At 39.8% G+C, this 14,134-nt stretch overlaps 1 protein-coding gene across 6 annotated transcripts in view; it reads left to right on the top strand.

Annotated features, from left to right (window-relative positions):
- The first annotated feature begins 1,517 nt into the window (after window positions 1-1,517).
- Window positions 1,518-14,134, top strand: part of PPP1R13B (protein phosphatase 1 regulatory subunit 13B) — an 82,524-nt gene continuing 69,907 nt past the window's right edge. For 2 of the 6 annotated variants that reach the window (XM_078383817.1, XM_072986715.2), the window contains exon 1: window positions 1,789-2,183. In XM_078383817.1, coding sequence (XP_078239943.1) covers window positions 2,178-2,183 — 6 coding nt within the window. In that variant the 5' untranslated portion in view covers window positions 1,789-2,177. Of the gene's footprint in view, window positions 1,661-1,788; window positions 2,184-14,134 lie in introns of those variants that run through there. The other 4 variants (XM_078383819.1, XM_078383815.1, XM_072986714.2 and 1 more) reach the window with 3 other exon arrangements.

Here is a 14,134-nt window from a genome sequence, read left to right as displayed (position 1 = left end):
GGCTGAAAAGGTGCTTTTCAAGATGTTCTGTTGAAAAGGTGTCTGTTCCCTCCTTCCCTCTGTCTTTTCTTTCCTTTTTAAAAAAACCTAAGTCATCTTAGGTTACAAGGAAAAAAAAAGAGAAAAAAATCTGCCCCTAGTGCTGGGAATGGATTAACCGGCTTTGCATTAGTTCCTGTGGGAACTAATGATTCGAGTTACAAACCGCCCCTCAACCTCAGAACCAAAAACAGCTGGAATGGATTAATTGGTTTTCAATGCATTCCTATGGGAAATGCTTTTCGACTTACAAACTTCCTTCCAAAACGGATTAAGTTTGTAAGTCGAGGGTTGACTGTACAATGTTATGAAGCTCCGTCCATAGTTCTTTAGGCAATTTGTCCACCAAATCTACTTCCTTATATCTGTTCTTCACTTCCACTGTGTATTCGTAAGGGATTTGATTTAGATTATACCTGACTAGCCCAGTGGTTTTTCCTACTTTCTTCAGTTTAAGCTTGAGTATTGATGTAAGAAGCTGATGATCAGAGCCACAGTGAGCTCCAGGTCTTGTTTTTGCTGACTGTATAGAGCTTCTCCATCTTTGGCTGCAGAGAACATAATCAATCTGATTTCGATATTGCCCATCTGGTGATGTCCAGCTTTAGAGTCGCCTCTTGTATTTTTGGAAAAGAGTATTTGTGATGACCAGCTTGTTCTCTTGACAAAACTCTATTAGCCTTTGCCCTGCTTCGTTCTGAACTCCAAAGCCACACTTTCCTGTTGTTCCTTTTCTCTCTTGACTCCCTACTTTAGCATTCCAGTCCCCTAGAATGAGAAGAACATCTTTCTTTGGTGTCAGTTCTAAAAGGTGTTGTAAATCTTCATAAAATTGGTCCATTTCAGCCTCTTCAGCATCGGTGGCTGGTGCATAAACTTGGATGATTGTGATGTTGAAAGGTGTGCCTTGGATTCGTATAATTTTTTTAAAAAAAAAACTAATATAAAATAATCCTCCCTCATTTTCTCTCTCTCTCTCTCTCTCTTTCTGGGGGCGGCGGGCGCGAGGCATGTACGGGTCACGTGGGCCCCCCCCAGAGACCAGGCCGCGCGTGAGTTAGCGCGTGCGCGTTCCCGCCCAGCCCCACATTCCTTCCCTCCCGTTCCCGTTCCGCCCCTTCCCTTCCCATTCCAAGAGCCGTCAAAGTGCCCCTCCCCCTTGTCCTCTCGCCAGCCGGCCAATCAGGAGGCGCCGTCGTTAACCCCTGGCAGGGCGGAGCAGAGCTGCGCTGAGGGAAGGGAAAAAAAAAACAACCTCTGTGAGGGAAAAGGAGGAGGCGGAGGCCGTCGCGTCTCGGGGAAGCCTGTCCATCGGCGCTTCCACCGCCGCCCGGGCGGGGACGAGGAAGAAGGGAGGTTTCTATCTGTCGCCGCCACAGGAAGGAAAGGGGGGGGGGGAAACCACCAAGGCGGGCTGGTCGTACCCTCAGAGTCCCCCTCGTCTCGTCCTCTGGCGTCGAGAGCCTGAAGGGACCGACGGTGCGGCCAGGCCTGGTCCGCGGCCGCTGTGTGTGGGTGTGTGTGGGGAGCCCCTCCGTCCCTTCCCGTCTTCCCTCGGCCCCCTCAGGACGGCGGCCTGGCTTGTGACTGAGGCCGGGAGGCAGCGCCAGAGATGATGCCGGTGAGTCTGAGGGAGAGGAACGGGGAAAGGGCGAGGGACAATCCGGGGGGCTCTTTCCTCTGAGGAGAGTCGGAGAGGTGAGGGACGGGACGGGGAGGTGAGATTCCCTTCCTGGTCCGGTGTGTGGAGGGGAGAAAGGGCGCTGGGAGGAAGCCAGCCAGCCGACCGGCCATCATCCTGTCATCCCCTCCTGGTTCTTTCGGGCAGATCCTAATCTTATTAGGATAGATTATAATACGGGGTGAAGAGGTGGGACCACATCCTGTTGCCCTCTTCCCTCCCACTCGAGATCTCAAATCCTGTCAAGCCTCTTTTTTTGCGTGTGCCGAGTCTCTCTCTCTCTGTCTCCCCCCCCCCCGCAACCCCCATTCCGACAGTCTTTCCATAACCTTCCCAGCCGGATCTGACAAGACCAGGCTGGTGAGGCTTTTCCTGCGGCTGACGAGTTAAGGGGTGTTCGCTTATGATTAAGAACAGAAAAAGCTGATACATATGTCTCCCACCCCCTTCTGTGGAAATGCAGGTTAGTTTCTCTCTCCCCCCCTCCCCCCTGCAGTGGTCAGTCAAGACTGCCAAGAGGGTTTTAAACAGCTCTTCTAAAAACAAAAACCTTAATCTGTGATTATTACTAACTTTAGTTCCTTGGGGGTTTATGCCTTTTTTTTTTGGTTTGGGGATCAAACGAGGAATGGGAACCATTAGCGTTATTGTTAGTGGAACATGGTGCATTTCTTTAATTTTATTTGGTTCATCTGAACTGGCTTATGGTCAGGTAATTAGATGGAGAAATAGAGGTGCATATGCTTTCTGGCCTTTTCATAATCATGTGTGAGTCTTGTTTCTGTGAATATGCATCAATATGTGTGAAGAAAGGCTGGAAGGAGATGCACATAGGCTGCAATCTCATGCTTATTGCATATGAATACAGTGGGATTTTTACACATGTTTCAATCCTGTGCTTTTTTGCCATGAATAAACCTCTGAATTTGGTTGGATTTATATCCAGCGAATATAGACTCAGTCTTCATAGAGAGAAGGAAGCCTTCTCTGCATAATCTTATATGTATGCATGTATTTATTTAAATGTAAAATACATCTCCCTCCTGGAGCTGCATCTTTAATTGCAGCTTGTGTTTTTGCTGCTCCTTTTCAGCATGACAGAATACAGATTTGCTTTGCTGCTTTGGCTTTCCCTGCTTTGGTAGAATAATTTACTTTAAAATGGTTATGGTGCTGACAATGAGCGCCCTGTGTTGGTGTAATTTTCTTGTAAAGCAAACAGCAAAGAATGTGCTGGTTTATTTTCTTGTATCATTCTTCTATAGCTAGTTTTTAAGATGGACAAAATGCTCATTTATTTGTTTAAATATACCTAACTACTGTATTTCCAAAATAATTTGCCCTTTTAGAAATAAGGGAGGGGGTGGGGTTCCCTGCAGCATGTAACCATATGGAAGAAGAAGGATGCTTGAATATGAGTAAGCCATGGACTGGCATTTATTATTTTTATTGTTCATGCTACAAAGAATGCAATGAGCAGTCTAAAGGATATTTCTGTGTTCAGATTTAAGACACCAGTGTGTAGTGTAAGTGAACTCTAGAAAATGGCCCTTTCAGGAGAAATAGTAAGACACATTGACAATTTTAGTTTTTAGTAGAACAAAAGAAAATCTCAGGTGTAGTGTTTGAGTATTATGAGTGGGATGGAAAAGAGATATTAGAATTAATGTAATTGCAAAATCTACTAACGATCAAAGTCTATACAGAGGAAAACATTTACATGCATGCAATCCTGGTTACTGTAGCTGCAGTCCATTAAACACCTCCTCTAGAATATTTCTGATAGCTTCATTGGATCTATTTCAGTATTAGGGTTCTAGTAATTATGTTCCCTGAAGATGTATGAACTGTATGATATTTAATGAAAATATGCCTAGCTGAAAATTTTCTTTATATTTAGTTTATAAATATAAAAACATTGTTACATGTTGTTATAATATGTTTGTAAAACAGGTTTAAAACAGTTTTACAAGCATAGTGTGCAAGTGGAACTATGTCTCGAGTCTTCTGAATTAGATGTAGATTATATGTAATTTTAGGCACAGATTGTGGCACAGTTACTTAACTCTTACTTTATTTCCTATTTTATAACATTTATTTATTATAGAGATGTAGAGTTTTCTGTCTAACCCCCATCTCTACTCTAGAAACATGTTGTGTGCATGTTTTCCTAAACATGTCTTCTTGCCTTTTGAAAGAAAAAAGGAGGAGAGTTTGTAGTTAGCAAAGATTGTCACTGGAAACCAAGGTCAAAATCATCAATAGTATGTGAAAGAAAGAGATAAAAATAAAGTTATTAAAATGTGGAGTTTGAGGAGAGCTTTACAGATATTACAGAAAGGCAGAAAAGTGGGTGTTCAGTCAAGTCAAGTTTGAACTCTTACTAGAGCAAAAATAAGTCAACTGAGCCCATCCTACCATGCACATATAATGAGAATGCAGAACTTAAAATACACTATTGCTGGGGAACAAGGAGGGCAGTAGGAAAAGAGGAAGACCTCATGTGGTAATTATCTCAATAAAGGAATCCACAGTTGTTAGTGTGGAAGCCCTGAGCAGAACTTACTGGAAAAGACAATATTGCTAAGAAAGGGGAGGCTTTAGGAAGAGAAAGCAACCTAACATTAGATGCTGTTGTTTTGCAAGATCCGAACAGAACTGTAAATGATATGACATTATGGGGGTCAGTAACTCATGTAATCATCACACACATCAGAAATGACTTGATCTCACATAATATTTTGAGAGATTTTTCTAATTCCAGCTAGTTTTATAGTGACAAGATGAGTGGAATGGTTGAAACTATGACAAGATATAGGCACCAAAGCTTTGCTAAAACCAAGTAAAACCATCCCCAGCTACAAGGCAAAACATTAGTAATTTCACCACTTAAATGAGTGAGCATCTGAAGAATGGTTCTTGGTTCTTTTTATATATATATATATATATATATATGTATATATATATATGTATATGTATATGTATATGTCTATATATACAGTGGTGCCTCGCTTAACGAGTACACCGTACAACGAAGAATCCGTATAGCGATCCCTTTTTGGGGATCGCTATACGGAGCTGCCCCAATCGCCGCACTCGCTTTGCGATGATTGGGGCGTCCGGCGGCCATTTTGGAGCCGCCGATCAGCTGATCGGCGGCTCCAAAATGGCCGCCGGATGACCCGAAATGGCCCCGTCAGTGTTTTCGCGCCCTCCCCTTGCTTACCGAGGTCGCGAAAATGCTGCGGGGGGCCATTTTGAGTCATCCGCGGCCATTAAAATGTAAATTTATTTATTTATTTATTTATTTATTTATTTATTTATTTATTTATTTATTTATTTATTTACAGCCAGATACAGAATCCCTTTGCCAGCACCAATGCCTGTTTGGCTGGGAAGGAGTTAAAAAATTCTGTTCATGAGAGTCAGCTAATTGGGTACTGTCTGAAAGGCTCAAAAGTTCTGATTGTTTTAGACCTGCAGATTATCTTTCCTTTGAAGACTTGTTATCAGGAGCCTGGTCTCAGAAATCTTGAGAGAATGTTTACTGACCAGCACTCAAGGCTGGGAGAAACAAAGCTGCTCTGTTCCTTTCTAATGCAGAGGTACTATGAATATTCCTTACAAATTGTATGCTAATTTCCTGGAGATATATGACAAAATGTCCCCCTTTCTGGAGGACTGTCACTCCATTACTTCCTTTAAAGCAGTGGTCCCCAATCTTGGGCCTCCAGATGTTCTTAGACTACAACTCCCAGAAGCCTTCACCACCACCTCTGCTGGCCAGAATTTCTGGGAGTTGAAGTCCAAGAACATCTGGAGGCCCAAGGTTGGGGACCACTGCTTTAAAGCAAGTCTGTTTTTTTAACTCTTCAAAGAAAACCTGTCTTTTGACTGTTCCTGTGTTCTTTCATTACCCTCCAAACATTTCTGTTCCCAGTTCTGAAGCTGCAACAATGTATCTACTTTGCAACTCTTTTGTTATCCTTTTGAAAAGTCTTTTTAAAAGATCAGTATTGCAGCCCTCTAGCCCAAATGACTTCCATTTTTTAAAAAAGTGAGTGGATCCAACCATTTTAAGATCAGCAAGTGTGTGTGTGTGTTTTTCCAATTTATTGGATCTGTTTTAAATCTGGGAACACTTACAATCATTTGTTTCTTCATGGGAGAGAAAAATTTTGTTTTTTAAGAACATAACTCAAAGGCTCCTTGCCCATACTTCCCCAAATTTAGCACAGAGCAAGAACAAGCTGTTGATTATGTCTGTGTCAAATTTGGTGATGATCTGAAGTCCAGTTTCAAAGTTACAATTTTTCTTTCGATTGCACCCAATTCTAGAATTGCCTTGTAGACTATTGATTAGCTCTGCTGCACAATAACAGTACTGCACTTTCATGCCGTGATAATTTCATGCGTGCATTAGATATTACTGTTTCTTTTGTCATATAAAATCACAGTCATATTAATAATTCTTGGATGTTTCTTCAGTACCTTGCAGGAAAAAAATAACTGGCAGTAACTGCTAAAACTGAAATAATTATTTCCAAAATATTATTTATGTTTCATTTACCTCAAGTTATAAATTGTATTTGTTTTTCTCACAGCACATGAATTACTTGTGGTAGAGCAACATTTGTGATTATATTCTATCATAATGCAGAAGCTGTACATAGAAATTTTGACATTCTTATAGTGAGTCATATCTTGACCTTCATCACCATGATGCTTCAGTTCCAAGTTTAAGCATGAATGCCACATGTGAATCCATTTGTTTGATGGCCTAGCTTTGTGAACAAAGAACTGGATACATTCAGAGTTACTTTTCTTTGACCACAGTAGGTTTGAGCCTATGGCAGCAGTCCATGAACCACATAAAATGATTTTATCTCACTAAGGTCTTTGTGAAAAGCTTGATTAAGTGTTTGCATTCTTTAATAAAACAGCTACTTATTATCTGTTATCATTTTTGTTAGGATTATTCCTTGTAGGAAAATGAGTGACTTGAAAGCTGGACATTTTGGATGTGCTGCTGGTGTTTAGGGAGTAAGTTTGTATTCAGAGCAACTATACTCCCGTGTGCTGATTTCAGCTGATAGTGGAGCTTAATTTCCTTTTATACTTTTTTATTACTGATAGTCTTCCCATTAGTGGATTTTATTAGCAGAAATCCACCACCTGTTTTTAATAATTTCATTACTATCCTGTCCCTTGCTATCCTGTTTCATATAGTCTTCAGGACTAGAGAATTCTGATCATGTGGAATGATGATTCTTGAGAAGAACAATGACGCAATGTATCCTCATGAAGAGACTCATATTAGAAATTGAGTTGTCATAAAAATTTAAGGGAGACTCCAAAGAAAAATAAGTTGTTAAATTTGTCCTAAAGTCCTAAAGCTCTTGTTTGGAGAACTTGTTGGACAGCATTTCACATTTGTTAGGTCTTAGTGTGAATTATTAGTGTATTGTTTAATGTTGATATAAATTGAATATTAATTATGACATGCTTTGCCTATTCTGAGAGCACTAAAATCTTGAGTTGTTCTTTAATTATTTGGATTTGTTGCTATTTTTGGTTGTGTTAATGCATCTGTCTTTTGATTATTCAGAATGCAATATTTTTGCATTCCATTTTTCTTAAAAAACACCACCCAACATCAGGTAGGAGTCTAGAGAAGCCAATCTGTCATTAGAATGTTCTCGCTTATATCATATTGAGAAGCACTACTAGTGTGCACTGTGTGTCATATTCAGCAATTCATGGAGATTTCAGAACACAAACCATTCAGCCTGAAAATATGTAGGTAAAGGGTATTGTTCCCAGTTCTAGGAAATAGAATTGATTGTAATTTCGAACTCTGCTGTGTTGGGAGGAACTGCCTCTAGCTACAGACATTGGAGCTGCAAGAAGGGATTTGTCTGGATTCCAGTAGGACTATGAGTACTAGGAGTGGGCAGTTTGTGACCTTCTAGGAGTTGTTGGATTGCAAATGCCGTTATCTTTCAGGCTTGGGCAAGTGGAAGTGTCCAAGCAACATCCAGAAGACTATATGTTGCCACTAAAATGAGAAAAGGGAAGCTCTCTATTTGGAATAATATTCTGACAGTGGAGAGAAAACTAGTATCTTTCGTACTGCTTCCCATTAAGAGGCAGAGGATAGCCTTATTAGTCTGTTGCAGCAAATATAATAGCCTAACTCCTATTGAAGAAAACTACACATAAGAGTAATCATGTAGGTGAGGTTTTGTTTTGCCTACTCTCTGTTACATGACCAGGTGCATGATTGTTTCTTCAAAGAGGATGTGGGGCAGGCCCATACAACAGATGGCCTGCAAAATAGGTAAACTCACTTGCATTATTATCCTTATATGATTCTATAAGACAACAGGATTCTGCCAAGAGAGTCTCGTGGCAACTTGAAGATTACATAATTTTATATGACATAAGCTTTTGTGGACTGGAGTCCACTTCTCCAGATGCATGGAACATAGACTTAGTAATTTTTAGTGAGGCCTCTTTTGAGAATCAATATTTCAGCCCCTGCAGCCTGTATGCCTTCCAAATTTAAAAACAAAAAAGCTAGAAAAGTAAGTTGCCCTGCTGCTTTCTGGGAACTTCTTGCTGGATGCTTGCATGAAGCTTTACAGGCTGGCCTTTCTCCAGGGGAGTACAATTTAGATGGAGATCTAGCAGGTGGAACTCCCAAGATGGAGAATTTCAGAATATGTAGTCCAAAAAATTAATTAGCATATCCCTACTCGAAAAGCATTTTAAGTAAACATTTTGGGCTTCTCCACCACTACCCACAGAAATTGGAACAGATTTTTGCCATTTTGTATTCAGAGTTGTTCTCATTTGAAGAAAGACATTTAGGGGCAGTAGTATTTACCATTAGGGTGGATGTAATTTAAATTAAATTGAATTAAATTTTAAAAATTGGATTTATTTGACAATTTAAATAAAAATAATTGTTTATAATTTAAAGCATGATTTAAATCGTGCTTTACATGAATTTGATTTTTAAAAAAATCATTGACTTTTATCCACCCTGTCGATGATTGCATTTTCATATTGCGTTGCACTTTCATATTTTCATATCCCCTGCAGTGGGGAGTCAGCTACAGCTCCCTGAGCTTAGTTCTCTTCCATCTGGTTCAGCTCAACTTGCTTCCTTTTCCTCACTACTCTAACAAGTATCTTTTATATGGTAAATTGCTTCAGGCCTGAAGTCTGCTGTCCTGAGAACATAATCCACTTCAGTCACTTTCCTCTCACAAAGACAGATAACTAATCATCTCCTGGATGAGCTCTTCTCCCCATTGTTTACCTTGTTTGCCTTTAAGTTCAGAAAATTGAGGTCTGCATTTCGAAATCCCTCTGAAGATATCCTAGTCCAGAAATCTATAGGAATCTTTTTTTGAAGTGGGCTTCTCAGCTTCTTCTGCCATTTGGCTTATATCAAACATTTTACAATCACAAGTCAAATCAATGAACATTCACAGTTCCTGTTTCTGATATACACTAGTTTCTTGACAAGGTGACACCTTTATTGAACCACTAGAAAAATCAAACAAATTGCAAGCTTTCATGGAGAAAATTCTACTTTATTAGATTGCACACCACGGATAGTCCAGAAAAATTGTAGATAAGAGTGTAAGTGGCCCCAGTTATTCTCCTCCAGGACATGCAGACAAATCTGCCTTTAAGCAGAAGTGTTACTGTCACTTGGAACAAACATAAAAACGAACAGAAAGAACATATCTTACAGGGCTCCCTATGATAGCTCTTTCCTAAACAAGGGGCAGGTCTTTTTTCAGTTCTTGCTGTGTTTCCAATGAGGGAGAACAAATACTTTCTTGTCTAGGGGGTTGAGAATTCTATGGAGATGTGCCAGGCAGGGTGTATTGCAGCAATCATGGTAGATGGCCACAGTCATCTGACCGCAGCTGGTAATCTCTACCATCTCAGTGTCTTTGCAAGGGATCTTTTCAGGTGCAGTGTGGGTTTTGGGAGGAGCAGCTGCTGCAGGAGTTGAACCTGTTGGCTGGGTGTGTGTTGGAATGGGTTTAGATGGACAGAAATGGAAGCACCTTCTTGTCATTTGGCGGTTGCTCAGGAGTCAGCCTCCCTAGGGGGTCTCACCAGTTGCAGGGTGGCCTTCCTTCGGTCTCCAACATCTACAGTGGTGGTGCTCATGTGCTTCGCAGTATGATGATTGCTGATGCTCTTGTCTCACCTTCATAACCTTCTCAAGTGGCACCGTTGGCATGACCCACTCTCCTGTGTGAGGACTTCAGTGTTGCACCACCTCCCAGCTGGCATGAAAGTTCACCTCTGCTTCCTCTGGTGCCTCTGCCTGAGAGGACTCCCACTCAACAATCTCTGAGGCTTTTTCCCATTGGCTTTCCCCTTCCCTTCCTCTTCCTGTATATCCTTGTACTATAGGGGCTCCCTCTCTTCATTCACTTGTCCTTCTCCCTCTGGTTGGCTGACATCCTCAGGTGATTCCATCACACATACACACTTTCAGATACGAATATTCATACACATACATGGCCTGTTTCCTTGCAGTAGTCATGAAAACCCCATGTCCCCTGTTGCTGAGAAGCCTAGTTTTTTTTAAAAATACATTTGTACCAGTGGGCTTTAAAACCCAATAGTGACCTCAGCTTTCTAAGAGGCAGAGTCTTGATCTCTTAGTAATGGATTTTAACCACACCTTCCATGTTCTGTCTTTTGAACATATCTTCTATCACAGCTATATCCCCCACCCCCAGTCTTCTAAGCACTTGTTTGGGCTGAGGAGAGAACATTTTGCAGGGGGAAGAGTGTTTGCTGGAATACCTTATCAGGTTTTGCCCTCTATCACAGTTCTGTATCTATGGCACTTATCCCATCTTACTTTACCTGGTGTGCTGCTGTCAAACAACAATTTCCCCATGCCCTTTAACTAAATTTGGAGTTGCTATTTTACTTATAATAGGAATTCTCTCCCCCCCCCCCCAGTTATTCATTTTACAAAAACCAGGCAAACAACCAGTTTTGACTCTCCACTGCTGCTTAAATAGTGCCACAGCTAGGGGCAGAATTTACGCTGTCCTTTTAAAAGAAGAGTTATTTTATTTATTTTTATTTTATTTATATCCCGCCTCTCTGGTCGGGTCAGGACCACTCTAGGCAGCTTTTGGTAAGAACACTTTTGGTGAAATATAACAGCCTATGTTATTTTCGTGGCACAACTTCACCTGTGTTCCCAGCATTGGCCTGTATGTGTGCTATAATATCTTAAGAATAATATTTTCAAAACCAGTAAATAGGATTTGTAAATAAATAAAAATAAGTTTGTTTGAAAAAGAGAGTAAAAAAGGTTTAGTATTGCAAGCTGTCAGATTTTTTATGCAGATGAAATCTTGCCTACTTTATCATTCTTTATAGTAGTTTAAACAGAGGTTTTTGTATATACAGAGATAGATGCTTGCATAAGAACAGATTCCACGAAAAACCACATTGGCTAAAATTCTGTTGCTGAGTGTAATACATCACAACTAAAGTAGACCCATTGAATCAATGGAGAATTGGTTATTTAACACCGTAAATTCCATTGATTCTGTGGGCCTATCCCAGTTGTGACGTATGCTAAGCAACAGGATTTCTTCAGCCACTGTAACCAGAGCATCTTCACAAAAATCAACCTGTTTCAGTGCAGCTCTCAACTATCTCATCACTCTTGCTCTTTTCCTCATTACTTCCAGGCTCTCTCAGACTCTGGCTTCACTCTAATAACCTGGAACTATTAAACTGCTCTCTCTCATGCACATAATGTTCTGTATATTAACCAGCATCTCTATAGTCAGGCAGCATACCAGCCAATCAGCACATAGTTGCGTTCACACATATTCTGTCCTCCTCCCAAATGTCCTGTGTTGCAGGGGTCCATGAATACCATGAGTTGTCTATGTGGGGTACCTCTTGAATTAGTATAAAATTCCTTCTGGGTGTCAAATTTTTAAAATAATGTTCACATACTATAAAAGATTTTAATGGATTGTGGTTGTGGACGTTACGTTTAGAAGAATGGAAGGAAGCATACAGTGTCTTTTAAATAGATTGTTGAAAAAAAGATTATTTATTACAAGGCTTTTATAAAAGAAATACTCTACAGTGATATAGTGAAATGAAAGACCAAAAGGTTAGTTAGTAATCAGTTGATAACAGAGACTTAATTGATTCAGGAAGGTCAGGTAGTACTCAAAATAGTGCTAAGCTGTCATTTACACAGAATGAATATCTTGAATTCTGCATCAAACAAAGGAACTAGTTGCTGAGGAAAAGTGTCTTTCACTGGAGTGTTATTTGAAAATTATTTCAGAAATGTTACTATCTGCTTGGAGTATAAGTTCAGAGGCTTGAACTGCATTAATCATTGATAGTGATAAATAATCCTACCTACCAAAATCTAGATGGGGTGAATTTGATTGTACGTATGATTTTGCATATGGTATGTGGTTATTTTTTGCCACATGCTCTATCATTAAATTACCATTATATGAGTTTTTTCAAGCTGGGGGACCTTGCTGCGCATTATATTTTTAGGAGGCACCATAATCTTTTCATTTCTTAGGGCCTCTTAATCCAGCCCTGCATATGTAAGGCTTAAATTAGGCAGTTGTTTAGACCAGTGGTTCTTAACCTTTTTGAAAGAAACGCCCCCTTGAGCCATTGAGGAAGTTATCATCACCCCCCTCCCCGCGGTGATGATATCTTATTTATTTATTTATTTATTTATTTATTTATTTATTTATTTATTTATTTATTTATTTATTTATTTATTTATTTAAGACATTTAAATCCAATGACTCCTGAAAACAAAATTTAATTCCAAGAAAATGAAATGCCCCCCCAAAAGTAACATTTAATGGTTTAGTTGCAAGTGAATTTTAAGACGCAAAAAGAAATATAAAAAGGCCATAAAAACAAATTCAGGAACTAAAAATTTCAAGACAAAAAGTCTGAAACTAAATTAAAATTGGAGGAAAATATATATTCATGCACAATGTAAAAAGGCTTCAGCCATCTTCACAGGTTTGGCTTGCTCCAGCGCCCCCCTACCGCCCCCTTCTGCTCCAGCGCCCCCACGCCGCCCCTTTTCGTTCTACCGCCGCCCTGAAAAATGAAATTGCCCCCTGGGGGGCATTATCGCCCACGTTAAGAACCACTGGTTTAGACAAAGAGTAGTTCTCAAATTGCCTGTCTGATGACATGGTACAGTATGTGCTGAGGATCTTGGCATGCACTTTTTATTTTTTATTTTTATACACAGTTTCTATTTTCTGAAATTCAAAACACAGGCATAATTTACACTTTAAGATGCATACTTTTCCATACATAGCATTATACCATGAACGCTATGGCACATAACCCAATACCTTCTTAGCTTTTTCAGTACTCTGTCTTTGATCAGAATGGCTTCAGTCTCCTTCAAACAGAATACACCATATGTAAGACCAGTTGCTTATATACTTATACTCAACTGTTCTGCAGTGGTGACCATCCGAATCAAACTTGTGCCTATTATAAGTTTCTGATATGGAGCTGCTTATAGCTAAATGGACTTAAGACAAGCCAGGAGGTCGATGGTGGAGTCTTAATGAAATAGTACTGTCCTTTTAGCTCTCTATTGTGCACTCTTAAGCATGGAACCTGAATTGTATAGGGCATCAGCAGGCAAATGAGAAGGTTCCTGGTTGATCTTCTTAACACATCCTCTCTTTCCCACAATTCTCTATTTTACTCAAACATAGTACTTTAAACTCATATTCATAAGCATCTCCCATGAGATAATAGATCCTTATTTTGCTTCTCTTTATAATTTTCATATAGCAAGTTTGGGTGACAGTGGCCCTCCAGATACTGTTGCCTGCAGGCCCCATGGTCTCTTCCTATTGACTATTCTCAGTACAGTATATCTTGTGAAAGTTTCATTTCTGGTGGCTAAGCATTTGGAGAATCACATAGTTGCTCACTCTTGGCTTATAGTATCAAAGGATTACAACAATGCCTTTAATGAGTTGGTATGGATTTGGATATACGTATACATTTTTACATTTCTCATGTTTGAATGACATAGGAAGCTTTAGTCCAGGTTTGCAGAACTAGATGGAAATAACAAATGGACTAGCCTGGTTGCTCCCAGACTTTGGAATGTGCTGCCCAAGTCTCCTCCCTCTTGTTCTTTCATAAGACAAAGACCTTCCTTTTCAGGCCGGCTTTTAATCAATAAGTATATCAGGAATGCCATGTTTAGGAGATTTTAAAAGAATTTGAAATACTTTAAAATTATTTCTAATCTGATTTTAATCTTGATTTTTTAAAAATATGGTATTTATATGGTATTTTAAAATACTGATTGTTGTA

The sequence above is a fragment of the Pogona vitticeps genome, chromosome 1, assembly GCF_051106095.1.
Source record: "Pogona vitticeps strain Pit_001003342236 chromosome 1, PviZW2.1, whole genome shotgun sequence".
In the NCBI taxonomy this organism is placed as follows: domain Eukaryota; kingdom Metazoa; phylum Chordata; class Lepidosauria; order Squamata; family Agamidae; genus Pogona; species Pogona vitticeps.
Note: the sequence above shows the minus strand (reverse complement) of the source record. Positions and strands in the feature narration are given on the sequence as shown.